Consider the following 26,443-nt stretch of genomic DNA (forward strand, 5'->3'; position numbering starts at 1 on the left):
GGAGGAAGCTCTGTTGCTACATAGTGACCAGTTCACCCCAATGGGTGGAGCTGCGGAGGTAGGTGGAAGCCAGCAAAGGACTCAGAGCCAAGTTGGAAGACCTGGAGAACAGCTCAGGGTGGCAGAATTTAAGAATTGTGGGCTTGCCCGAGGGGGTGGAGAGCCCATGGCTGACTGAGTACTTCGCGAAAATGTTGACGGAGTTGTTGGAGGAGGAGGAAGAACCCTCCTGGTACGAACTGGACACCACTCATCGGTCACTCAGGCCAAGCAAAAGATAAATGAGCTGCCAAGGGCAGTCATAATTTGTTTCCACAAATTCCATGTCAAAGAGAAGATCTTGAGTTGGGCAAAGAAAAGGTATGAGGTGCAGTGAGGTGCAGTGGGAAGGAGCTGGTATTCATATATACCAGGACTTAACTGTTGGGCAGGTGGGGGGATGGAATCGATACTGGGAGAGGTGTTTTCAAGAGGAAGTGGACGGGGGGGGGGGGGGGGGGGGGGGATTCTAGGAAGGGGAGAGGGGTTCAACAGCAACAAAGGGATGCGGCAGGTCAGGCCCAGTGGGCAGGACCTGAGGTGATGATGAAGGTGGATAAGAGGGGCAGGTGAGAGACCCCCAGTCAGATTAATAACGTGGAACGTGAGGGGGTTGGGGGACTGGTGAAGTGGATGAGGTGTTTGCACATTGAAAGAGTCTAAAGGCTGACGTGGTGATGCTGCTGGAGACCCATCTAATGGTGAAGGATCAGGTGAGGCTAAGGAAGGGCTGGTTACGTCAGGTTTTCCATTTGGGGTTCGAAAGCATGGCTCGGAGGGTAGCGGTCCTGGTGGGCAAGAGGGTGTGGTTTCAGATTGATAAGGTGGTGGTGGACCAGGGGGGTAGGTACGTTAATGGGAAGGGGGCATTGAGTGGAGCATGGTGGCGCTAGTGAGCATATATGGCCCCAACTGGGATGATGCAGGGTTTGTGAAGAGGGTGCTGGGTGCCATCCCAGATTTGGACACCCACAAGTTGATAGTGGAGGAGGGGGGAGGGCGGAAATTGGAATATGGTGCATGAGCCGAGGATGGACAGTTCTCAGCCGCGCTCGCTGGCCCAGTCATTGGGGTGAGGCGAGGGGTGGGGTGGGGGGTGTAGGGAGGTTGGGGGGCAAAGACGTTGACTGGGCTCATAAGGGAGATGGGAGAAGTGGGCCTGTGGAGATTCCTGCACCCGAGGGGAGTGGGAGTATGCGTTTTTCTCCCCGGTACATAAGGTTTAGTCGAGGATTTAGTCGAGTGCACACGCACAGTGGCGGCCTGCAACTGCTGTGCGGACCCGGCCCGTAAAATAGTGCCCGCCTTTGGCTGGCTTGCGTGCCCCGGACCACAGTGCCCCCAGCCCTAATAAAGTCGCCCCTGCCCGACGATCGACCCTCTCCCAACCGTGGCAGCGTTGGACTGAGTCTGCAGCCGCCACGCCAATTTCCCGACGGGTGAGACCATGAGTGACCCACGCCATCAGGAACTCGGCCGGTCAGGGACGGAGCATCAAGGGGCGGGTCTCAGGCAATGTCCTGAGGCCGTCAATATGTGGCGCTTTGGAGTGGGCGGAGCATCGTGAAAGCGGCGCCGCCCCCAACTTGGTCAGGAACTCTGATTCTCTGGCCGATCGTGATTTCGGCGTCGGCGACCAGAGAATCCAGTCCCAGACTTTTCCCTTTCCCTACATTATTTTGAACCTGGCTCCAAGCAAAGGGTATCTCCAGGTTCAGCAACAATTATGTCAATCAGTAGGGTAAGCAGCCAATCAGATTGAAGTATTCCCACAAACAGCAAACTAGGAAGTATATATCACTGAATTACTTCACTTTTAATTTTTAAATTTAACAGATAAATGATTGGGTACACATATGGCTTTAAAGTAGAAGCTAAATATATCCAACCAAACATGAAAACACTGGGCGGAATTCTCCGCTCCCGTGGAAAATCGAGAAGCCGTTGTGAACTCGGCCGAGTTTCACGATGGCCTCGGAGGCCGCTCCTCTCACCTTATTCACCCCCACCGGGGGGGGCTAGGAGCGGCGCTCCGTTATTCTCGGCCGCCGGGCCTTGTCGCTGGCGTCAAGGCCCGGTGCGCCGAGAATGACGCGGCCGGCGCGCCTAATGATGTCAGCCGCGCATGCGCAGGTTGGCCGGCGCCAACCCGCACATGCGCGGTTGCCATCCGCCCCACAAGACGTGACGGCTTGATCTTGCGGGGTGGCAGAGGGGAACAGTGCGTCCCTTTGAGACGCCGGCCCGACGATCGGTGGGCACGGATCGCGGGCCAGTCCCCTCCCGAGCACGGCCGTGGTGCTCACTCCCCTCTCCGCCCCCCACAAACCAGCGTTTGGCACCATGTTCACGACAGCAGCGACCAGGTGTGGTTGCCGCCGTCGTGATCTGGTTGCGAACGGCAGGCCGCTCGGCCCATCCGGGTCGGAGAATCGCCGGTCGCCGTGAAAAACGGCGAGCGGCGATTCTTCCGAGCGGGGGGGTGGGAGAATCACGGGGGGCGCCGGGGGGGGGGGGGGGGGGGGGGGGGTGTCGTGAGCCGCCCGGCCGTCTCGCAATTCTCCCACCCAGCGTGGGGGGCGGAGAATCGCGCCCACTATTTTACAAATGTGGAATTTACCGTAATGAAGACATTTGACATCCAATAAATATAAAATTACTCCTTCAGGACCAAAGAGGGTATTTAGTAGTAATTTGCGCATCTGTTACACCCAGTTACACCCGATTCAACAAGTATTAATTTTTCAACTGTTTTAACAGTGTGGTGGAGAACATAAAAATGAGGGACTTCTGGTGGTGGCCATGGAGTGAGTGGTCGCACATTTGGTGACTCGCGCTCATGGCAGATTTTCTTTTGTCTTTTCCCACCCAAAGGGCAATGTATTTGAGGACAAAAGTATAGGAGTGCCTGGGGAGCCTGGTGCATGGATCAGCAGACAAGGAGCGCCACGAGAAAGAAAGTGCTGTTGGAGCAGGGGAATTTTCGTGGTGTGCCACACGGAAAGATGGCAGAGGGCAAGGGGGCTGCGCTGCACGCCCCTTGGTCAACGGAGCAGTGAGTGGAGTTCCTGAATTATAAGTTTTGGCAGCAGAGGAAAGAGGGACCTGGAAGACCTGGCCAAGGTGGTGGAACCGCTGGAATCGATTGAGTTGAGCAGAGGCTGGAGTCCGAGGGCCCAGCGATCCAGAAAGTGGAGGAGGCGGTGGGGGAGCTCAAGGAGCAATTGACCTCATTGGTGGCTGAGATGGGAGTGATGTGGGAGAGCCAGTAAAAGCTGAGGGGGGTAGGTGGAGGATTTGGAGAATCACTCCTGAGGGCAAAACCTAAAGATTTTCGGGATGTTTGAAGGCACTGAAAGTGCGGAGGCCGAGGTATATGTGGCAAAGATGTTGGAGACGTTGTTGGGGAAGGGGACCTTTGATCGGCCCCCAGAGGTGGACCGGGTGCACAGGGCGCTGAGGAGGAGGCTGCAGGCAGCTGAGTAGAGAAGGGCAATGGTGGTGTGGTTGCACCGCTTTTTGGACAAACAGAAAATCCTTCGATGGGCGAGGCAGACCAGGAAGAATGAGCTGTGGGTGTACCAGAACTTGGAAGCAGAGCTGGCAAAGAGGAGGGTTGGGTTTAACTGGATTAAGGCTGTCCTCTTCAAAAAGGGGGTTAAGTTTGGGGTACTGTACCCGGCCGGCTTGTGGGTGACTTTCCAGAAGCAAGAGTTTTATTTCGACACGCCAGAGAAGGCGATGGAATTTTTGAGGGATAATGAACTGGGAGGAGTATGAGGACATTGAACTTTGGAGAAATTTTGTGTGCTCTTCAAAGTGTTTGGTGGTAGATTTTTGGGGGGCAGGTTTTGATGGGGGAGCAACGATGGTGAATGTGCCTTTTGTTACTTTTGAGGGATAGATGGTTGGGTCAGTTGGGGGTGCAGAGGGGTACTGGAAGAAGCTAGATGGTTAAAGGCATTGGGTGGGGGCCACCATGGGTGGGCTAGTTAACAGGAGTGAAGTGGGGTGTTGCCAGGAGGAAGGTGTGGGGGAAGGGGAGGGATTTGTTTTTTTGTTTTGTTGGGGGGGGGGGGGGGGGGGTTGTTGACAGGGGTGTGGTTGGTGTGGAGCAGTTTGGAAGAGATCGAAGATGGTGGACATCTGAGGATGGGCCTGGAGGGGTGTATGATGCGGGCCAGGGCCTGGCTCCAAAAGGGGTATTGCTAATCGGCAGGGGAAGGGGGCAGGGAGCCCCGTGACCAGGCTGGTCACGTGGAACTTGAGGGGGTTTAATGGTTAAACGGTCGCGTGTGCTCACGCACCTGAGAGGCTTGAAGGCAGACATGTCTATTTTGTAGGAGGTGCAACTGAAGATAGGGGACCAGACAAGGCTGAGAAAGAGATTTGTGGGGCAGGTGTTCCACTCGAGGCTGGATATAAAGACAAAGGGGAGACGGTGCTAATTAATAAGCGGGTTGTGTTCGAGGTGGGGAGCATTGTGGTCAATTTGGGGGCGGGAGATATTTCATGGTTAGTGGAAAGTTGGAGGGGATGCTGGTGGTTCTGGCCCTTATGCCCCAAATTGGGGTGGCGCGGATTTTAGGAGGCGGGTGTTAGGGAGGATTCCTGACTTGGACTCACATCGGTTGATTATAGGGGAGGATTTCAATATGGTCATAGTTGGGAGCTTGGACTGGTCGAGTCCCAAGTCATTGAGGGTGTCAGCAGTGGCGAAGGAGCTGAGGGAGTTTATGGAATGCATGGGGTGGGGCTGTACCCATGGAGATTTGGGAAGCCGAGGGGGAAGAGTTTTCATACCTCTCCCATGTGCACCGGGTGTACTCCTGGATTAATTCTTTTGTAATGTTGGCTGGTGTGGTCGGCTCGGAGTATACGGCGATTGTGACTTCCGACCACGCACCGCACTGGGTTGATTTGCGCGTGGCCTGGGTGGGGGGATCCGCAGTGGAGGCTGGATGTGGGGTTGTTGGCGGATGAGGAGGTATGTGAGGGGGTTCAGGCTGCCATTCAGGTATACGTGGAGCTAAATGATATGGGATAGGTCACGGCCACCATGCAGTGGGGGCACTCATGGTGGTAGTCATGTGGGAGTTCATATCAATTCAGGTGCATAGGGAGAAAATGGTGCAGGAGGAGAGGGCAAGACTGATGAATGAGATTTTGAGGTTGGACAGGAGATACTTGGGAGGCCCCGGAGGCAGGACTGTTGAAGGAGAGGCAGAGGCTTCAGATGGAATTTGGGCTAGTTTCTATGGGGAAGGCATTGGGGCAGTCACGGAGGGCCAGAGGGACAGTGCATGAGCCCTAGGAGAATGCGAGCAGGATGTGTGCCCATCAGTTGAGGAAGCAGGAGGCGGCGAGTGAGATTGGAAGACTTAGGAATGTTAAGGGCAAGGTGGTGATGGACCCAGCGGGGGTGAATGGGGTGTTTGAGGTGTTCTGTAGAAGTTTATACATGTCGGAGCCCCCAGTTGGGGAGGATGAAATGCGGCAGTTCTTGGATGGGTTAGAGTTTGCCAAAGTAGAGGAGGGGCTGGTTCAGGGACTGGGGGCCCCAATTGAGCTGCCGGAGGTGATGGAGAGTATAGGGTTGCTGCAGGCAGGGAAGGCCCCAGAGTCGGACAGGTTCCTGGTAGAGTTCTATAAAAGGTTTGGGGCGGACCTGGGGCCACTGCTGGCGAGGGTGTATAATGAAGCAAGGGAGAGGGCATAACCGCCCCCCCCACCCCCCCCCCCCCCCCCTACATTATCACATGCTTCTATCCCCCTGATTTTAAAGAAGTATAAGGATCCGGAGCAGTACGGGTTGTACTGCCCAATATCATTATGTGGACGCCAAGCTGTTGGTGAAGTTGGTGGCTTCGCGAATCGAGGACTGTGTGCCAGGGGTGATAGGCAAGATCAAACAGGGTTTGTGAAGGGGAGGTAGTTGTCGGTGAATGTGCGGTAGTTGTCGGCGAATGCGAGGTAGTTGTCGGCGAATATGAGGAAGCTACTCAATTTAATCATGAAGCCACTGGAGTTTTAGGAGGTAGAGGTAGTTGGGGCGATGGACACAGAGGGAAAGTGGTTGATCGGGTGGAGTGGGCATATTTGCTGGAGGAGCTTGGGCAGTTCGGGTTTGGGCAGGAGTTTGTGGACTGGATCCGGCTACTATATAAGGCACTGGTCGCAAGCATGCGGATGAACTGAGGGAGTTTGGGTACTTCAGGCTGCATTGTAAGATCAGGCAGGGGTGGGCACCGCACACAGGCTCTCGTTCTATGCTGTTGACCTGATATATTTTGGACTCAGTGGATAGTATCGGAGGCATCATGGGGATCTTGGGGAAGTTTGGCAGGTTCTCGGTTTACAAAATTGAATATTGGGAAACACGAGGTGTTCCCGATTGAGATTAGAGGGTAGGAAAGGAGGTTAGGGGAGTTGCCATTTAGAGTGGTGGGGGGCGAGTTTTAGATATTTGGGTATCCAAATGACACGGAGCTGGGCACAGTTGCACAAGCTGAGCATGGCTTGGTTGGTGGAGCAGATGAAGGTGGATTTTAAGAGGTAGGATGTGCTGCCACTGTCGCTGGCAGGGTCGAGTGTAGACAGTAAATGATGGTGTCACCAAGTGTTAAAGGTTTCTGTTTGTGTTTCAGAATCTCCCAATCTTTATCCCAAGTCATTCTTTAAGAAGGCCAATCCGCTGATCTCTGGATTTGTGTGGGCGGGAAAGACTCTGTGGGTTAGGAGGGCTTTCTTGGAGCGGGGCGAGGTGGGGCTGCTAGTGTTGCTGAATATGCTGAATTACTACTGGGCGGCGAATGTTGCTATGGTTAGAAAATGGGCTGTGGGGGAGGGTTTGCATGGAGACAGATGGAGGCGGTATCGTGTAGGGGTATGTATTTAAGGGCTTTGTTGTTGGCGCCTTGACTGTTCTCGATGGCCAGGTACTCCGTGAGCCCAGTGGTAGTGTCGGCCCCAAGGGTGGCGGAAGCATCTTGGGCTGGAGGGTGGCTTGTTGTGGGCACCGATCTGTGATAACCCCCCTGGTTGCAGTGTTGGATTTTGTCTGGGTCGCTGCCCTGACTAAGGCCCCCAAATGAAAATCGCTTATTGTCACGAGTAGGCTTCAATGAAGTTACTGTGAAAAGCCCCTAGTCGCCACATTCCGGCGCCTGTCCGGGGAGGCTGGTACGGGAATTGAACCGTGCTGCTGGCCTGCTTGGTCTGCTTTAAAAGCCAGCGATTTAGCCAAGTGAGCTAAACCAGCCCTCTCCCAGATAATGGGGAAGGCAGTGAAGAGTGAGAGCCTATATGCCCACCAGTCTGCCATCTCAATGGCTTTGGTGAGAAATCTGGAGTGGCACTACTGCGGGTGGGCTTTTACTGTAGCACTCACCTCAAAGTTTAAAGCGAAGTGAGGACCACCAGCTGTGTGCCACTTATATCCAAACATGTTTCAGACTACTTTTCCACTGACTTGGGAGGTGCTACGTTATTCTGACAAGTCATGTTTTTAAAGAGCATTCATGAGATTGTAATGCATGCAAATGGTGTTGCCAGCATGGATCAGTGGGAAACTCAACCTGCTATCAGCTCACCATCATAGTGGTGGGGGGAAAATTCCAAATTGTATTCCCGACTTTTGGCCTCTCTCCAAATTTACCATCTCCACCTGCCAAAAAACACTCTTGAGGAAAAAATTCCATCCAATGCCTTTCATGTTTTGATGGTAATTTTAACTCTCAGTGATCGTATAACCAGGCTTCCTATCAACTTCATTGAAAGGTGATTTTGGCAGGACTTACAAGGGGAGCGGGATCTGGTATTCCCCATTTTACATTGTCACTGAAAAAAAAATTCCTGTTTTTCTATAATGTGGTGCCCAAATCTACATAGAGTAAGAAAGGAATATATTTTAAAAAAAATTTTAAGTACCCAATTCATCTTTTTCCAATTAAGGGGCAATTTAGCGTGGCCAATCCACCTACCCTGCACATCTTTCAGTTATGGGGGCAAAACCCATGCAAACACGGGGAGAATGTGCAAGTTCCACACAGACAGTGACCCCGAGCCAGGATCGAACCTAGGACCTCGGCTCATGAGGCAGCAATGCTAACCACTGTGCCACCGTGCTGCATAAGAAAGGAATATTTCCTGACCCAAAAATCAACCAGGACCAAGGCAGCAGAAGAGCTAAACCACAGCAATGTAAATAAGAGCAGACTGAAAGAGGCTGGGAAAATGGAGCAAGAATTCTCCGAATCAAAACCTCATTAAAAACGGAGGAATGCTACAATGCTACCTATAGAGGTTGAAAAATAAATTCAGATACATTGATTTGACATCGGATTCCAGTAGCAAATGTAATACTTTATCAACATTCTAGTGGTAACATTAATTTTGACACTAACCCTTGAAACTTTCATAAAACTTTAAAAGCAGTTGATTTTTTAGATACCCGATGTATCAGTAAATACTGCATTTAAGTCCAACTAGGATCAGATGTTTCTTGCTAATTTTGCAAGCGGTGAATTAATTAAAATGTTCTTCTACCTCAGACCACTCTCCTGTAATCCATATGTATTCACACGGTTGAGTATTGCACTGCTCCATATTTAATGGCCTTTTCCTCGCATCACATTCAATACTATATACTTCTTCAGAATTCTGATTGATACAAGTTACTTTACGATTCCTCGTTCCAGTACCACAGGTCTTACTGCACTGTAAAGGAGACAAATGAATAAAAATATTATCCTATCATAGCAGCAGATTTTCAAATCTAACTAGAAACAAGAATACTGAGTCACCTGATGGAGTTCTTTAAACGTATTGCTAGGGGACAAACAGAGAACATGTTCCTATTTGTAAGCAGAACTAGCGGCCATGAATATAAGATGGTCATAATAAATCCGATAGAAAATTCAAGAAAATCTTCCCAACCCAGAGAGTGGTAAGAATATGGAACTTGCTACCACAAGGAATATTTGCGGTGATTAATACATATGCATTTAAGGAAGAAGCTAGTTGCAGCATATGAAGGAAAAAGGATCCAAAGGATATGTTGATGGAGCTGGATGAAGAAGGGTAGGAGGACCTTTGTGTGTAGTATAACCGCTTGCATGGTTGGACCAAAGGGCCTGTTTCTATGCGGTAAATACTATATAATAATATTAACAATAATAATAGCTTATTGTCACAAGTAGGCTTCAATGTAGTTACTGTGAAAGGCCCCTAGTCGCCACATTCTGGCGCCTGTTCAGGGAGGCCGGTACGGGAATTAAACTTGCGCTGCTGGCCTTGTTCTGCATTACAAGCCAGCTGTTTAGCCCATTGTGCTAAACCAGCCCCATGGCATATGGTATGTAAGCATCTCTGACTTAAATATTTAAACAGAATATTAAATATACTGAAGGCCAATCTTTTAGGAAACAAAGTACAAAAGTAAGGATAATGCAAAACAGTCTTTCGTGAACTTTGTTTCTTAGAAACCATTGAAAATTCTGTAAAACTGATTAAAATAAAATGCTAGGGATTGTATTACTGAACAGAACATTAAAAAAATAAGAAAAAATAACAAAATCCAGCCAAGTTAAAATGCTATTGGATACATGATAAAAAGCATCTGAACTGTAAATGTTTTGTTGGGAAGTTCAGAGGGTCAGTTCAACAAGTCTTTAGTTTTCCACCAAAAAGAGAACTAAAACTTTTTTTTTAACTTGATGTGATACTAAAATTAACAGGAACGGTCCTCCTAGTTCTACTGAATATTTGAGGAATACTGCCAACCTCAAACCTCTGCAGTAATTACCTGAGGGCCACTGTAAGCGAAGTAGGCCACATTAATTTGATCCCTTAGCATTGGCAAGCTGCAGGAGGTGCATTTACTAACATAAGATCCGTGCTCCAATTTCAGGAGTTCTTGAGTAGACTTCCATTGGCATATAAACAGCACATTTTTCCCTGTTTGTGCCCAGGAAAGGCAGGAACCAATTTAATGACCAATTAGTGTATTTTGGATATTTACCTCAAATGTTATGAAAGCAAAAAATAGTTTGCTTAATGTTTTCAGAACCAAGTAGCAGATACTGGGTTAAAATTGTTATCCACTTGAATATAAAATGAGTGCAAAACAGTTGGAACATCTGTATCCAGTCTGTGCAAGCTTTGGTCCCACTGCCAAAAGAATGGGGCCCATTTATTTAGGCAGCCGACCCATTTAGACTTTTTTAAAAAAGCCTTTCCACACCTGCTAATGTTACTATAGGATCAATGAGGCCATTACAACTCCTGAGAGGCCTTTTGCAAGATTTGTGACTCTCGGAACACCTCGCGAGATCGAACAAGATATCTCAAGATGTCGTGATCTGGATCTCACCCTCGCTGAACTAGAACTAGATTTACAAATATAAGTGAGCCATTTGGCTCACTTAAATATGTTGGCACCCAGTTCTCCCGGGGCCCAGGAATGAACGCCCGGGCCTGGGAGACCACACCGTGACACCATTTAGCACTGGTCCACACAAACGTAGACCAGGCGTAACGGTACCTGGGGTGGTCTCCTACGCCAGCGGAGGCCCCTGTGTGGTAGGGCTCTGAACAGTGTGGTACCCTGGCACTCCCGGTGCCACCCGGGCATCTTGGCACTGCTAGTCTAGGCTGACAGGGCACTGCCAGGGTGCCAAGCTGGCAGTGCCAAGGTGCCCTGGTGCCAGGTTGCCCATGCTAGGGATAAGGCCCGGGGGTGCCCTGTCCTTAACAGGTGGGGTGAGGGGGACTCAAGGACCCCCTCAGAGGTCAGTTGGGGCAGTGGGGGGGGGGATCCAGAGGCTACAATGGGGTGTCAGAGGGGGTGGGAAATCACTTCCTGCACCGACAAGCTGAGCTTGCGAGGTAAATGCAACCTCAGCGGGCGTTCCCGACCGAGGCCAGAAAAAACAAGTGTCCATTTGAAAGCAGCGTCGTTCAATAAACGCCCAAAATGGAACACTGTTTTTTGCATGTTATCCAGCAGAGGGCAGCAGAGCAGAGCTACTGATTGGCTGTTCCGGGGAGATTTGCATACGTGCAGTGCGGTCAGCCTAATTTGAAGGTGGTTTGTGGAGGGGCTGTTGTCAAGTGACAGTTAAACCCGAAACATTTCCTCAGTGTTTCCCTCCCTACCCCCTCCTCTAACCAAAAAAAAACCCAATCACGGTCGTTGGGAAGCGGGAGCAGGGGCCTGTCAGGAAGATGAGTGAGTGCCTTTAAATTTGCTTACCTTCCAGAGGGAGCAGCCTCCGGATTTTTGGCAGGAGCAGGGGCCTGTCAGGAAGGTGAGTGAGTGCCTTTAAATTTGCTTACCTTCCAGCGGGAGCGGCCTCCGGATTTCCGGCGGGAGCAGGGGCTTGTCGGGAAGGTGAGTGCCTGTAACAAGTCGGGCGGTTGCTAAACCCGAGACACTACACTTGCAGTGCCCCCCACCCTTCCACCTCCTCTAGGGAATATCAGGTAAGAAGCTTGCGCAGGTCAAAGAGACACAGCCAGAGTGAAGCACATCCAGAGTGGGAATTGCAACTTGGTAATTTGGTGCAGTGAGGTAATTCGGTGCAGAGTGAGAGAAGGTGCTTTTTCGGAGGTGCTTTTTAACTCTGGTAAGTGACTGGTAAGTAGTTTTTCTTTCATTGTCTAATTTATTTATTTTTATATTGAAATCGTAGTTGTATAAGTTTACCTAAGGTTTAAGACATGGCAGGAGATCCTAGACCCGTGTCATGCTCTTCGTGTGCGATGTGGGAGCTCAGGGACACGTCCACTGTCCCTGGTTCTTTCACGTGCAAGATGTGTGTTCAGTTGCACCTCCTGTTAGACCGCTTGACGGCTCTGGAGCTGCGGATGGACTCACTTTGGAGCATCCGCGATGCTGAGGAGGTCGTGGATAGCATGTTTAGCGAGTTGGTCACACCGCAGGTGAAAGTTAATGAGGGAGATAGAAAATGGGTGACCAAAAGAAAGAGCAAGAGTAGGAAGGCAGTGCAGGTGTCCCCTGCGGTCATCTCCCTGCAAAAAGATATACCGCTTTGGATACTGTTGAGGGAGATGGCTCACCAGGAGAAGGCAGCAGCAGCCAGGTTCATGGCACCGTGGCTGGCTCTGCTGCACAGCAGGGCAGGAAGAAAAATGGCAGAGCTATAGTGATAGGGGACTCGATCGTAAGGGGAATAGACAGGCGGTTCTGTGGACGCAATCGAGACTCCAGGATGGTATGTTGCCTCCCTGGTGCAAGGGTCAAGGATGTCTCGGAGTGGCTGCAGGACATTCTGGGGGGGGGGGGGGGGGGTGAACAGCCAGCTGTCGTGGTGCACATAGGCACCAATGATATAGGTAAAAAACAGGATGAGGTCCTACAAGCTGAATTCAGGGATTTAGGAGTTAAACTAAAAAGTAGGACCTCAAAGGTAGTAATCTCAGGATTGCTACCAGTGCCACGAGCTAGTAAGAGTAGGAATGTCAGGATAGATAGGATGAATGCATGGCTCGAGAGATGGTGCAAGAGGGAGGGATTCAAATTCCTGGGGCTTTGGGACCGGTTCTGGGGGAGGTGGGACCAGTACAAACCGGACGGTCTGCACCTGGGCAGGACTGGAACCGATGTCCTTGGGGGGGTGTTTGCTAGAGCTGTTGGGGAGGGTTTAAACTAATGTGGCAGGGGGATGGGAACCGATGCAGGAAATTGGAAGGTAGTAAAACAGGGACAGAAGCAAAAGGAAGTAAGTGGGAAAGTGCAAGATAGAGAAGACCTAGTCAAAAATCAAAAAGGGCGACAGTACAAGGTACAGTGACTGAGGGGAGCTCAGTGAATCGGCCCAGTAATACTAAAAGGATACTGGAGATGTTAAGATTCAAAACAGGTAAAAAAAACCAACATAAGTGTACTTTACCTGAATGCTCGTAGTATTCGGAATAAAGTAAATGAGTTGATGGCGCAAATCATCGTGAATGACTATGATTTAGTGGCCATTACTGAAACATGGTTAAAGGATGGTCACGACTGGGAGTTAAATATCCGAGGGTATCAAACTATTCGGAAGGACAGAGTGGATGGTAAGGGAGGTGGTGTAGCTCTGTTATTTAAGGATGACATCCAGGCAATAGTTAGGGATGATATCGGTGCTATGGAGGATAAAAGGTTGAGTCCATTTGGGTGGAAATCAGGAATAGTAAGGCGAAAAGTCACTGATAGGAGTAGTCTATCGGCCACCAAATAGTAATATTATGGTGGGGCAGGCAATAAAGAAAGAGATAACTGATGCATGTAGAAATGGTACAGCAGTTATCATGGGGGATTTTAATCTACATGTCAATTGGTTTAACCAGGTCGGTCAAGGCAACCTTGAGGAGGAGTTTATAGAATGTATCCGCGATAGTTTCCTAGAACAGTATGTAATGGAACCTACGAGGGAACAAGCGGTCCTAGATCTTGTCCTGTGTAATGAGACAGGATTGATTCATGATCTCATAGTTAGGGATCCTCTCGGAAGGAGCGATCACAATATGGTGGAATTTCAAATACAGATGGAGGGTGAGAAGGTAAAATCAAATACTAGTGTTTTGTGTTTAAACAAAGGAGATTACAATGGGATGAGAGAAGAACTAGCTAAGGTAGACTGGGAGCAAAGACTTTATGGTGGAACAGTGGAGAACCTTCCAAGCGATTTTTCACAGTGCTCAGCAAAGGTTTATACCCACAAAAAGGAAGGACGGTAGAAAGAGGGAAAATCGACTGTGGATATCTAAGGAAATAAGGGAGAGTATCAAATTGAAGGAAAGAGCATATAAAGTGGCAAAGATTGCTGGGAGATTAGAGGACTGGGAAATCTTTAAGGGGCAACAGAAAGCTACTAAAAAAGCTATAAAGAAGAGTAAGATAGAGTATGAGAGTAAACTTGCTCAGAATATAAAAAAAGACAGCAAAAGTTTTTACAAATATATAAAGCAAAAAAGAGTGGCTAAGGTAAATATTGGTCCTTTAGAGGATGAGAAGGGAGTTTTAATAACGGGAGATGAGGAAATGGCTGAGGAACTGAACAGGTTTTTTGGGTCGGTCTTCACAGTGGAAGACACAAATAACATGCCAGTGACTGATAGAAATGAGGATATGACAGGTGATGACCTTGAGAGGATTGTTATCACTAAGGAGGTAGTGATGGGCAAGCTAATGGGGCTAAAGGTAGACAAGTCTCCTGGCCCTGATGGAATGCATCCCAGAGTGCTAAAAGAGATGGCTAGGGAAATTGCAGATGCACTACTGATGATTTACCAAAATTCACTAGACTCTGGGGTGGTCCCGGTGGATTGGAAATTAGCAAACGTGACACCACTGTTTAAAAAAGGAGGTAGGCAGAGAGCAGGAAATTATAGGCCAGTGAGCTTAACGTCGGTAGTAGGGAAGATGCTGGAATCTATCATCAAGGAAGAAATAGCGAGGCATCTGGATAGAAATTGTCCCATTGGGCAGACGCAGCATGGGTTCATAAAGGGCAGGTCATGCCTAACTAATTTAGTGGAATTTTTTGAGGACATTACCAGTGCAGTAGATAACGGGGAGCCAATGGATGTGGTATATCTTGATTTCCAGAAAGCTTTTGACAAGGTGCCACACAAAAGGCTGCTGCATAAGATAAAGATGCATGGCATTAAGGGTAAAGTAGTAGCATGGATAGAGGATTGGTTAATTAATAGAAAGCAAAGAGTGGGGATTAATGGGTGCTTCTCTGGTTGGCAATCAGTAGCTAGTGGTGTCCCTCAGGGATCAGTGTTGGGCCCACAATTGTTCACAATCTACATAGATGATTTAGAGTTGGGGACCAAGGGCAATGTGTCCAAGTTTGCAGATGACACTAAGATGAGTGGTAAAGCGAAAAGTGCAGAGGATACTGGAAGTCTGCAGAGGGATTTGGATAGGTTAAATGAATGGGCTAGGGTCTGGCAAATGGAATACAATGTTGACAAATATGAGGTTATCCATTTTGGTTGGAATAACAGCAAACGGGATTATTATTTAAACAATAAAATATTAAAGCATGCTGCTGTGCAGAGAGACCTGGGTGTGCTAGTGCATGAGTCACAGAAAGTTCGTTTACAGGTGGTTAAGAAGGCAAATGGAATTTTGTCCTTCATTGCTAGAGGGATGGAGTTTAAGACTAGGGAGGTTATGCTGCAATTGTATAAGGTGTTAGTGAGGCCACACCTGGAGTATTGTGTTCAGTTTTGGTCTCCTTACTTGTGAAAGGACGTACTGTCACTGGAGGATGTGCAGAGGAGATTCATGAGGTTAATCCCAGAGCTGAAGGGGTTGGATTACAAGGAGAGGTTGAGTAGACTGGAACTGTACTCGTTGGAATTTAGAAGGATATGGGGGATCTTATAGAAACATTTAAAATTATGAAGGGAATAGATAGGATAGATGTGGGCAGGTTGTTTCCACTAGCGGGTGAAAGCAGAACTAGGGGGCATAGCCTCAAAATAAGGGGAAGTAGATTTAGGACTGAGTTTAGGAGGAACTTCTTCACCCAAAGGGTTGTGAATCTATGGAATTCCTTGTCCAGTGAAGCAGTTGAGGCTCCTTCATTAAATGTTTTTAAGGTAAAGATAGATAGTTTTTTGAAGAAAAAAGGGATTAAGGGTTATGGTGTTCGGGCCGGAAAGTGGAGCTGAGTCCACAAAAGATCAGCCATGATCTCATTGAATGGCGGAGCAGGCACAAGGGGCCAGATGGCTCCTAGTTCTTATGTTCTTATGTTCTTAAATCACACCCTAGGTCAGGTGGCAGGTGATAACTTTGGTTTGATTCCTGCAGGGCGGCGGGATACGCAAACACACATGACCTTCCACTTTTCAACTCATGAATTGTGCATCCATTCAGAAACTCAATGAATCTCATGGCAGGGCAGTCAGGAAGGGGTTGCGTGGAGCAGGAAGCCTGCCCCATAGTTACTTTATGGGGTCAAATGGCCTGGTACCATATTTAAAGGGCACCTGGAAACACATACACTCTGCAGGCAAGGAGCCCCACACTATTACAGAGTCCTTGCAGTTGAAGCTCATACTGGAGAAGCTGGCAGGTGAGTAACAACTTCCTGGAACATGATAGGGCACCTCCGGCATTGCGTTTTGCTCATCTCTAGATAAGAGCACCACCGGTGAAACGCTCATGGTCCAGCCAATGCTTCCATTGCAGTGGTCTATGGTCGCCAGTATCTTGACTTTCGAGAGGCCCTGCTGCTTCTTGCTACTCAAGCCCTTGTTCCCCCTTGCTCTGAGCCAACCGGCGATGGGCCCTTCTTCTCCTCATCTGGATCAGGGCCATTACTCAGGCAGAGTTGCCTGCAGCCTGCATCATCGATGCCTCTGTGGGTGTTTGAAGGAATTGAAGTGATACATTTAGTCAGCAGATTGTTTACAGGTTTCTATCCATCTCAAAGCCATCAGGCCAGTGCTAAGCCCTTCACCTGGCCTTGGGTATAGACATGGCATCCCCACATCACCTCTTCCAGGTATAGGACATCCTGGAGGCCAGAGATGGTTGTTCCTCCCTTTCATACATTAATACAAATGGAGGTACCATTCTTTGACCAGGGTGATGAGAGCCATGTGCAAGAAGTCTAACGCAGCCACTTTTCTGTTTGTCTCAACTACTCTTGAGACTCTATAGAAAGACCATTGGCTTGGCAGCAGAGAAATTGTCGGCATGGCCATTCACCCAGACGCATGGAGGTTTGGAGTCACAAGTTCGCTGCCCTCCACCAGCCATCCCCCCTGCAAGCATTTCACCTCCTTCCCTCGCTGCCTCTAATTGCAAATGGCACAGAATGAACAGCAGCCCCAAACCTTGTTGCAATCTCGCTGTTAGGAGACCCATTAGTTAGGAACAAACCTATTACAAAATATGTTTCACCATAGAGAGGAGAACACAACTGAGCATTTCTGACATCCATCTGCCTCACAATTATTAGGGTGTCCCTATAGTCGACAACATGTGCTGACCTTGAACTCCAGTTGCCCCAAAGAGATTTTCCTCCCACCTTGAGGGATCTCACTGAATAACTATGTGGTCAAGGTCAGCTTGGAAAAATGATGCACCTCACTTTTGAAACTTGTTGCACCGACCCTGTCACCCTCCAGCTCCCACCGATTAGCATAGACCCAACCAATATCACCATTCCTCTTTCGTCTGTCACCCTTGAACCTCCCCCTGTAACCTTGGATACTATCACAATCCACCCCCACATGCCTTTCCTCCCGTCAGAGCCTATACCCATTACTGTCCCCATTCACACACTGACCCTGCCCTGTCTTGTTATCCAGGCCACCTGAATTGTCTCCATGAGTGACCCACCCAATGAGACCTTCACCCACCAGACTCTCACCCTGGACCTGCAACCCCACTGCAACCGACACCCCCTCTCTGACTGTGACTGTTCCTGCCCATAAACAGTACCCTGAATTCAGAGGACCTCACCGTCAACACTACTGATCTCACCATCTAAGACTCTTCCCTGGATAGTCCCCTCTCACCTTCCTTTGACACTCTTCGCACACTTCCCAGTCATTACCCCCACTTTTCTCTGGACATTCCCCACTCTCTTATAAACCTACCTCCCATATCCAGCCTTTTCTTCATCCTTCGACCCTACCATCTCACCCCCCATCCCAACCATGTGTTTGCTAATAGCATTTGAATGAGGATATATGAGGTCCCCAAGGAGACAAAGACATTGACGGACCTCAAAGTCATTGATGAAGTAAAGCTCGCCAGGTGCACGCTACTTACATATAGTCGGTAAATAGACTGGTCTAAATTCTCGCTAGTGGGGTATTTAATTTGGGGAGGAGCATAATTTTGGCAAGTTGGCTTTTTAATTAGTATTAAAGATATGCAAATTAATGCAAATATGGTTCCCGACATGCATCAGCAGGACACTAGACCCACCATTAACTCGGCATCATAGTTCGGAGAATAAAATTCCAAACTAATTTCCCACCAGCAGGAAACTGACTTTTTCTGTCATGCCAAATTTAGTGCCCTTGTTCACCATGGTTCCTGCTGCTAGGGAAGTGGAATATTCCACCCACAGAGACTAAATGGTTTAACTCACAGCCCAAGATGGCTATCCCCAGGTTTATTACTATATATTCCAATTCATTTGAGTGGAATCTCTTTGAAAAGCACTTCAATGGCAATGACTTCAGGCGAGTGCAAAGATCACATATTCTCATTAGTAAGGCACCTATGGCAATCACCAGAGGTATTCAACTGTAAGATTGCGATTAAGACTAATCACTTTGACAATGGGACCTGGCTAAATTAGCTTCCTGAAATGAACTAATCAAGTCACCTTGGAATACGCAGACAAAAGAACGGTATTTTCCAGCCCTTCCTGCCACCAGAATCTTCTGGTCCTGACAAAGACAAACCCCACCCCGGTTCCCTGGTGCCGGGACAGATGAGCTATGCAATGGCCATTGGGTTCGGCAGGGCCGGAAGATCCCGCTGGTTACCAATGGTGAGCCTTCCCCGACATTGGAAAACCTGCAGTGAGGCCATCAAATGCAGCTTGAGGTCATCTGAATTCTCAAACTACAGACTGTATACACTTTTAATGGGCTCTCATTTGACCAACCTATCCCTCCCCACTTTGTAACGTGTATTTGTATTTGCATGAACTTTGTGTGTGCCTGTGTTCATGTGTGTGTGTGTGTGTGTGTGAGGGCAGCACGGTGGCGCAGTGGGTTAGCCCTGCTGCCTCATGGTGCCGAGGCCCCAGGTTCGATCCCGGCTCCGGGTAACTGTCCGTATGGAGTTTGCATGGGATTCTCCCCGTGTTTGCGTGGGTTTCGACCCCACAACCCAAAGATGTGCAGGGTAGGTGGATTGGCCACACTAAATTGCCGTTTAATTGAAAAAAAATTAATTGGGTACTCTAAATTTATTTTTTAAAATGTATGTGTGTGTGCGTTTGTATGCATGTGTGTGTGAAGTATTTTATTCTTTTTTACTTAGATCGGTTTGTCAAACTCAAGAAAACCTGCCCTATTGGTTCCCTTATGATTCAGTTAAGAGTGTGAGCCCGAGACTTGCACCAGCTCACATCCTTAATCTGCGCTGAATTGGGTGCACTGGGAATCATGGAATTGTGTCCTGCTCATCATTTTTAAAGATCCGTGGAGACTCACTGACTCCGTGAAAATCCAGCACATTGAGATCCTTGAATGATCACCAACCAAACATAGGTGTTTGAAACTACTGGAGCTATGAAGAGTAGGATTACACTTCTGCCCCCATGCGAGTCACAACCGATCCCCCCCCCCCAATTGTCTGTGCCAACCAATACCACCCTTCCTCCAGAATATTATCTGAGGACTGCTTCCTGCAAAGCAGGTGGCTCAAGGGCCAAGTTGTCTATGGTGATAAAAACATTGCCAACATCTCACCCAGAGTATGTACAAGGGGCCCAAGGAACCAATTTCTCTTAATCTGTAGGCCTCTTGCTACCCCTACTGTGTTTGAGCTCTGAGTTCAAATATTCTAAATGGTGTCATCAGCAATAAGCTCTTCATTAAACAAGCAATTACATCTGCATGTAACTTGTAGCACCTGTAACAAATTAATCAAAACTCTTGCACACAGATTGAAACAGAATCCACAATTTCTAACTCTTTATTCATCTGGATTAAAATGTATTTTCATCCATCTGTCACAATAATGTATAGTGAAAGCTGCTTTCTCTTTTGCTTTTATTTTAAGGATTGTAAAATTTTTAGACATTGGGCCTTGCAAAGGTTCTGGAATAATATTTTATTTTACTTACACAGCGCTATCTTGGCTCTAATGTTAATAATAAAGATATGTGATACAAAAGATGTAAGTCATACTGAATGTATTATTAGGTTTCTTTTTAAATGTAATAGGACCGTTTCTTACTTTGTGAGTAATACGGTTCAATGTAGTATTGTTACGGGCTTATGAGGTAAAAATGTACTTATTTTCAATATACCATGATATAATTTATCAAATTCTTGTGTGTTTAAATAGATCTGTGTTCTTCAAAGTGGGAACAAATGTCTGCATAGTATGTAAAGTAAATCACCAATGAGGAACTCTCATTAATGAGCATGCTGTGCCGCTGAACTCTATTTTGTACAACTTTGAATGATGAAAGAAATTCAGTTTAGATAAAAGCTGTGTAGAACTAATCTAGAGTAATTGATGTGCAGTCAGTGGGGTGCATAAGGGGCCTACAGCCCCTTAATCCAAATGAGTAAGCAGAAGAAAATTGAGTACAATCTATAAGCACAAGACACATTTCTTTGTGATAGCAAATAACTAATTTTTCAAAAACGAATTTAGTGGTAAAATATTGTTAGTTAGCTGATTCATTCATGTTCATGCTCCTCCAAGCATTGCAGCTGTTAACATTGGCTCATGCAAATGAGCAAGAATCACAGATATTTGCATTTAAAGGCCAGTGATGAAATACTTGTGTAAAACTACCCAGAGGTATTTACAGGAAATTGAGTAGTGAACTCCAGGTCATGCCTGGCATTAGTTAGGCATGGAAGAGTTCGCTAATGCACAGAATAAATGGATGAGGCATTTTCAGGTATCAACTAGTGCGGCAGAAGATGAGGATGTTCCAGGAGTTCAGACGTTAAGAAGGTACACTTGAAGAACAAACCATACTGTCAGAAGGACCAATCCATCTATCATTGATACACTGTGGCAACAGTATGTATGGCCTACAATGTGTACTGGACAACACACCAAGGCTATTTATCAACAGTTCCCTCTCCAGCATCAAGACCAGCAAGAGATGTAATGTCATTGGGACACCAAAACCTCCATGTTCCCTTCCAAGTTACACACAATTCTGACTTGAAACATTTTTTCATCATTGGACTGATATTCTGGAACTCCCACCTAACAGCATTGTGAAAATAATATCCTCACAAGTGAGGTTCAAAAAAGTCCAACAGTGACTTCTCAACGAAACAAGTGATGGATAATAAATGTGGTCATGCTGGTGTCACTCACATCCAGAGAATAAATAAAGTAATTTGAATAGGATGAACTTTAATAAAATTGGAATGGATAGGAAAAACAAAGCAGCCAAACTAAAAGAGGAATAATCCCCAGGTCCATAGATCATTCTCCCACACATACACAAGGAAAATAGGCAGGAGTCGGCAGAGGCACTTGTTTTATTTAAACGTTTCATAGGAGAGGAGATAATGTCAGACGATTGAGCGACTGTTAATGTTTTAATGTACAAAAAGGGAGACAGAACAAAACCTGGGAACCAAGGACGAGTCAGTTTAAAAGCAATGGGAGGAAAGTAGAATTTATACAAAAGAAATGATAGAACAGCATCTATAGACTAGAAGTATAGGGTGCGATTCAATGGCCTTGTTGCGCCCGACTTGGTGTCAGGAGAAAGCCATTGAGTCTCGTGAGAAGCCTCTCGTGAGATTCGCAACACTCAAAATCTCTCGTGAGATTTTAGGGAGTCTCGTGAGATGTCGCAATCTTGCCTCAGGAACCTTGGTGTGTTTCTTGCTCCAATGTGTTGTGGGGAATGCTGTTACTGGAAAGTTCCTCAAGGGGAGACACTGAGAGCACGTAACCCGGTGATTCTGGACCCTGGGGCTGGGTGGGAGTGCGGAAGTTGGGCAGTGGAGGGTGGCCATTTTGAGCTGCGATGCAAAATCTCTCTCTTCAGCCGTAGCGTTGTGAATCTTTGTGATTCCCAAGGCTGGGGAGCCGTGGATGTTCCTTAACTGACCTTGTTCAAGATGGAGATTTATAAATCACCAAGAGACCCTGGGGGGGGGGGGGGGGGGGCAAAGAGTGTGGAAGGTGCATTTGAGTGCAGGATCGGCCACCGACGTTCTGATCATTGGGGGGCACTGTAGTACAGTGGTTAGCACAGTTGCCTCACAGCTCAAGTGTCCCAGGTTCGATTCCCGGCTTGGGTCACGATCTGTGCGGAGTCTGCATGTTCTCCCCGTGTCTGCGTGGCTTTCCTCCGGGTGCTCCGGTTTCCTCCAAAGTCCAAAGACATGCAGGGTTAAGTGGATTGGTCATGCTAAATTGCCCTTAGTGACCAAAAAGGTTAGGTGGGGTTACAGGATTACGGGGATAGGGTGGGGGTGTGGGCTTAGGTAGGGTGCTGTTTCCAAGAGCCGGTGCAGACTCGATGGGCCGAATGGCCTCCTTCTGCACTGTAAATTCTATGACTCTATGCTCACACTGGGCGAGATCCAGATATGCATATTTAAATGAGCCAATATTCTCATTTACATATTAATTCACTGGATTTTCCCGGGGTCCGAGATTCTCCGGCTGCACCTGGGAGACCTCGCTAGAGAACCTTTTGGTGGGGTGGGGGGGATCTGACACGTTCCTACTCAATGTGCGGGTAGTGTTCCTGCATAAAATGACATAAGTGAGGCCTCGATGGGGCACTCCTCGCCGTGGCCAAAATAGACAGCAAAGTGATGTTGGATAGCAGGGTGTTTATTGGCACTAATGCCCCCGAACGAGATGTAGAAATGTTTTGGTTAAATTGCACCCATATATTAAAAAGAAAATAGCAAATATGGAGTCCAAAATTCACCCTTAATTAACCTGATAGAAATCTGGTGGGAAGTAATGGATAGAAGAGCAAGAGGAATGCAATAGATTTGTGCCTTCAAAAAGTCTCTGGTAAATTATCACATGGTAGGTTCATGGCCTGTCAGCTGAATGGCTGAGTGGATAGGAAATTGGCTAGAAAATCGAAAGAAGAGAGTACAAATAATGTATAGTAATTCAGATCAGAGGAAAGTAGAAAGTCATGTTCCACAGAATCAGTGCTGTGACTATTGTTACTCATAATTTATGTAATTGATTTGGACCTTGAAACCCAGTAACAGAATTTGCAGATGATACCAAACTATAGCTAGGAAGAATGCAACATGATTCAAGGCAGTATTAGAAAAATTGTAGACTGGGCAATTGAGTGGCAAGTTAACTTCAACGCAGCTAAATGAGACATTGCGCACTTTGGTAAGAAAAATATTACATATGCTTTAGAAAATAAGAAACTGAATTGGGTAGGCGGTTTACAGATGAACAAATAATTAAAAACAGCTCCGCAGGTCTGAAAAGCAATTTAAAATGCTAAGAAACAAATGAAATTAATTTCCAGGGGTGTAGAATTCACAAAGATTGGGTGCAATTTTCCCCTCTATGGAGGTCAGCCCCCCGCCCCTGACCCCTCCACAAAGATCGGGATCCTGGCTGGCAACCTCTTATCCCCATAAGCAAAAGGGGAACACGCCCTCCGCCCCAACCTTGCAAACATCAGGGTGACTTGAATCCTCATCGGGATATTCCATAGTCTCCTCACAGGCATCAACCCCCTCCACCCCTTCACAGGCACTGGGGTGCCCCAGGTCACTGGCATCGCCCTCACTCCCCTAACTAGCACCATGCCCCCCAAACCTACACAAAAGGGGAGCCCCTAAAATAGGACTCCCTACCGGGCCCATCCTTGGCATTGCCACCCTGGCACTGCCAGGGTATCAGGTGGAAGTTTCAGGGAACTGCCTGGCCATGTCCCATACCACCCAGAGACTGTACGTCACTGTACACCCTCAGCATAGTCATCTTGACTGGTTTTCGGCTTTGAAAACCAGTAGTGATTCACACTGATGTGATGCGACACCACCGGGAGAGGGATGATACATTGTTGGCAGACACTATGATGTCAAGCTCGGTAAGTATATTATAATATATTAACATTGATAGAAATCAGATTATGGCACCATCAGAGGATGGGGGAACCTCAAACTGAGATCTCGCCAGCGCAAATTCCATTTTTGTCCGCTTGTGCGATTTTGTGGCCGTTAGAGGATTTGTGCCCGGAACTAATGGGGCCTCTAGATCGTGGCCATTGACGTCATGCTAAAGCTGTATGGATATGCTTGGGAATATTGTTTTATTGTACAAAACACATAAAAATACTGAAACAAGTACAAAAATGATTACATGAATGGAGCCAGAATTGAAAGGTATCGGGAAGGATTGAACAGATTCTGGCTTTTGACCTTAGAAAAGAGAATACTTAGAGGTGAGCTGATGGAGGTCTTTAAAATTTTTAATGGGTTGGACAGGGTATCTGGGACAATTCAAAATTAGTGGGAATAAATACATCATAGTTATTAACACATCTTAACAAATGGAAAGAAAACTGTTAATGCCAGGTCATTGTCTTATCTTTTGTCAAAGAAGAATATTTCCCAGATAAATTATAAGATTGTCAGCAAATATTATAGAATTATTATTCTACACATGCATAAATTCACTGTACATTAGTACCTTACTCTCTAATCGTTATTACATACTTCAATAAAGCACTATATTGAAAAATCACCTACCTTTTCTTAAACAATACAGAAATATATTACAGAAAAATAAATCTTAAAATACAGAAAAGTCATTTAAGTGTACAATTGCAACATAAGATGGTACATTTGTACCAAGAAAAACAAAATTAAACAAAAATCCCATTCAGTATTGTGAGTTTATAGAATTAAAAGCAATTTGAAAAGAAAAACAAAACTTGCAATTTTTACACCTTTCACATTGTAAAATGTTCCAGTGCATTATTGGAGTGTTAGCAATTTGATGGCAAGTCACAAGAGGTGATATTAGGGTTGATGGCCAAATGCTTTTTTAAAGAGATAGGTTTTACGGAATGACTTAAAAGAGGAAAGATGTGTGGAAGGGAGAAAATTCCAGAGCTTTGGGGCTAGCGCAGCTGAAGGTATGGCCGCCGTTAAAGTGATGATGCTCAAAAAGACGGGAATTGGAGAAGAACTGTTATTGCAGAGGTTTGTACGGTTGAAGGAGTTTGCAGAGATAAGGAGAGTCAAGCAACAGAGGGGTTGGGAAACAGGGATGAGAATTTTAAATCTGAAACATTGCTCAATCAAAAGTCAATGTACGTCAGAGAGCACAGAGAATATGAGTGAACAAGGCTTGGTGCGAGTTATGGATGAGCTCAAGTTTATGGAGGATACAAGATAACCAATAATACATAACAAAAGCACGGATGAGAGTTTCAGCAGAAGATGAGCTGGAGCATGAGTAGAGCTGAGCAATGTTAAGAGTTGGAAGTAGGTGACCCAAGTGATGGCGGGAATAGTTGGTCAGAAGCTCATCTCGGGGCCAAATATGATATAAAAGTTGCGAACAATCTAGTTAATTATCAGACAGTTTCCAGGGAGTGGAATAGAGTCAGTGGCCGACGAACAGAATTTACAATGGGGAACGGAAAACAATGGCTTCAGTTTTCAGAAAAGTGATTGACAGGAAATTTCTGCCACCCTGTATAGATACAGTACAGGGGTTGAGAGAAATAGTGCCGAGATAGACGGGGTTACCTCAGTCCACACAGAGGGCGGAATTAATTCGCCTCCCCCTTGTGAATGGGCTGGGAATGGGGTTGGGGAGGGCAGCAGATTCAAAGGAGAATGGCAGAGGGGGTGGCGTACCCGTCACCGCCCTAACTTTCCCCTGATTAAGTCATGGCTGGGGAAAGATGAGATGGCCTTCCAGTCTGATGTCTAATTGAGGTCCTTAGTGGCCATTAATTGGGTTTACACTACGTGGGAACGTAACCCAGTAAAAGCCGGTAGCCTCACTCCGGGCTCTGGTGGGGCCCTCCTGTTCAGGCATCCTGTGGCCCATGGAGTAATCCCCAGTGGCAAGGGTTCACATACCAGTACGAGGGTCCCTCTGCTGAAACCCTACCTCACATCCTGTCCTTGGCTGGCCCCAGCGAACCCTACCAACCTACTTTCACTCCGGGGCCTCTTCACTGCTGATTGCTTTGGGACCTGCTGTATTTTCAGCAGTGGCCTCTACTCTTGGCAAGGACTGAAGAGACTCATACAATCATAGAAGTCCTACAATGCAGAAGGAGGCCATTCATCCCATTGGGTCTGCACCGACCCTCTGAAGAGCACCTTACCTAGACCCAATCCCATGCCCCACCTAACATTTGAACACTGAGGCGCAATTTAGCTTGGCCAATCCAACTAACTTGCACATGGAAGGAAACTGGAGCACCTGGAGGAATCCCCGCAGGCACAGGATTGAACCTGAGTCCCTGACGCTGTGAGGCAGTAGTGCTAACCACTGTGCCACTGTGCCTCTCCAAAGAGTCCTGAAGAGTTGCTGGCCCTTCATTTGTTTGGAAGATTTGGAGACAGAACCTCCGCCCTTGGCACAGACCAACAATGGGCGGCAGTTAACTACCTGACCGACATTAAATTTCATTAGAGCACTGAAAACGGTTGCTTTGACATTTCCCCCAGCTTACCG

General features: G+C 47.2%; 1 protein-coding gene across 3 annotated transcripts in view; it reads right to left on the reverse strand.

Annotated features, from left to right (window-relative positions):
- The window catches only part of adamts9 (ADAM metallopeptidase with thrombospondin type 1 motif, 9), a 404,749-nt gene that overhangs the window by 68,046 nt on the left and 310,260 nt on the right, over positions 1–26,443 (reverse strand). For all 3 annotated transcript variants that reach the window (XM_038810570.1, XM_038810569.1, XM_038810571.1), the window contains one exon: positions 8,587–8,757. In XM_038810570.1, coding sequence (XP_038666498.1) covers positions 8,587–8,757 — 171 coding nt within the window. The remainder of the gene's footprint in view (positions 1–8,586; positions 8,758–26,443) is intronic.

The sequence above is a fragment of the Scyliorhinus canicula genome, chromosome 11, assembly GCF_902713615.1.
Source record: "Scyliorhinus canicula chromosome 11, sScyCan1.1, whole genome shotgun sequence".
In the NCBI taxonomy this organism is placed as follows: Eukaryota; Metazoa; Chordata; class Chondrichthyes; order Carcharhiniformes; family Scyliorhinidae; genus Scyliorhinus; species Scyliorhinus canicula.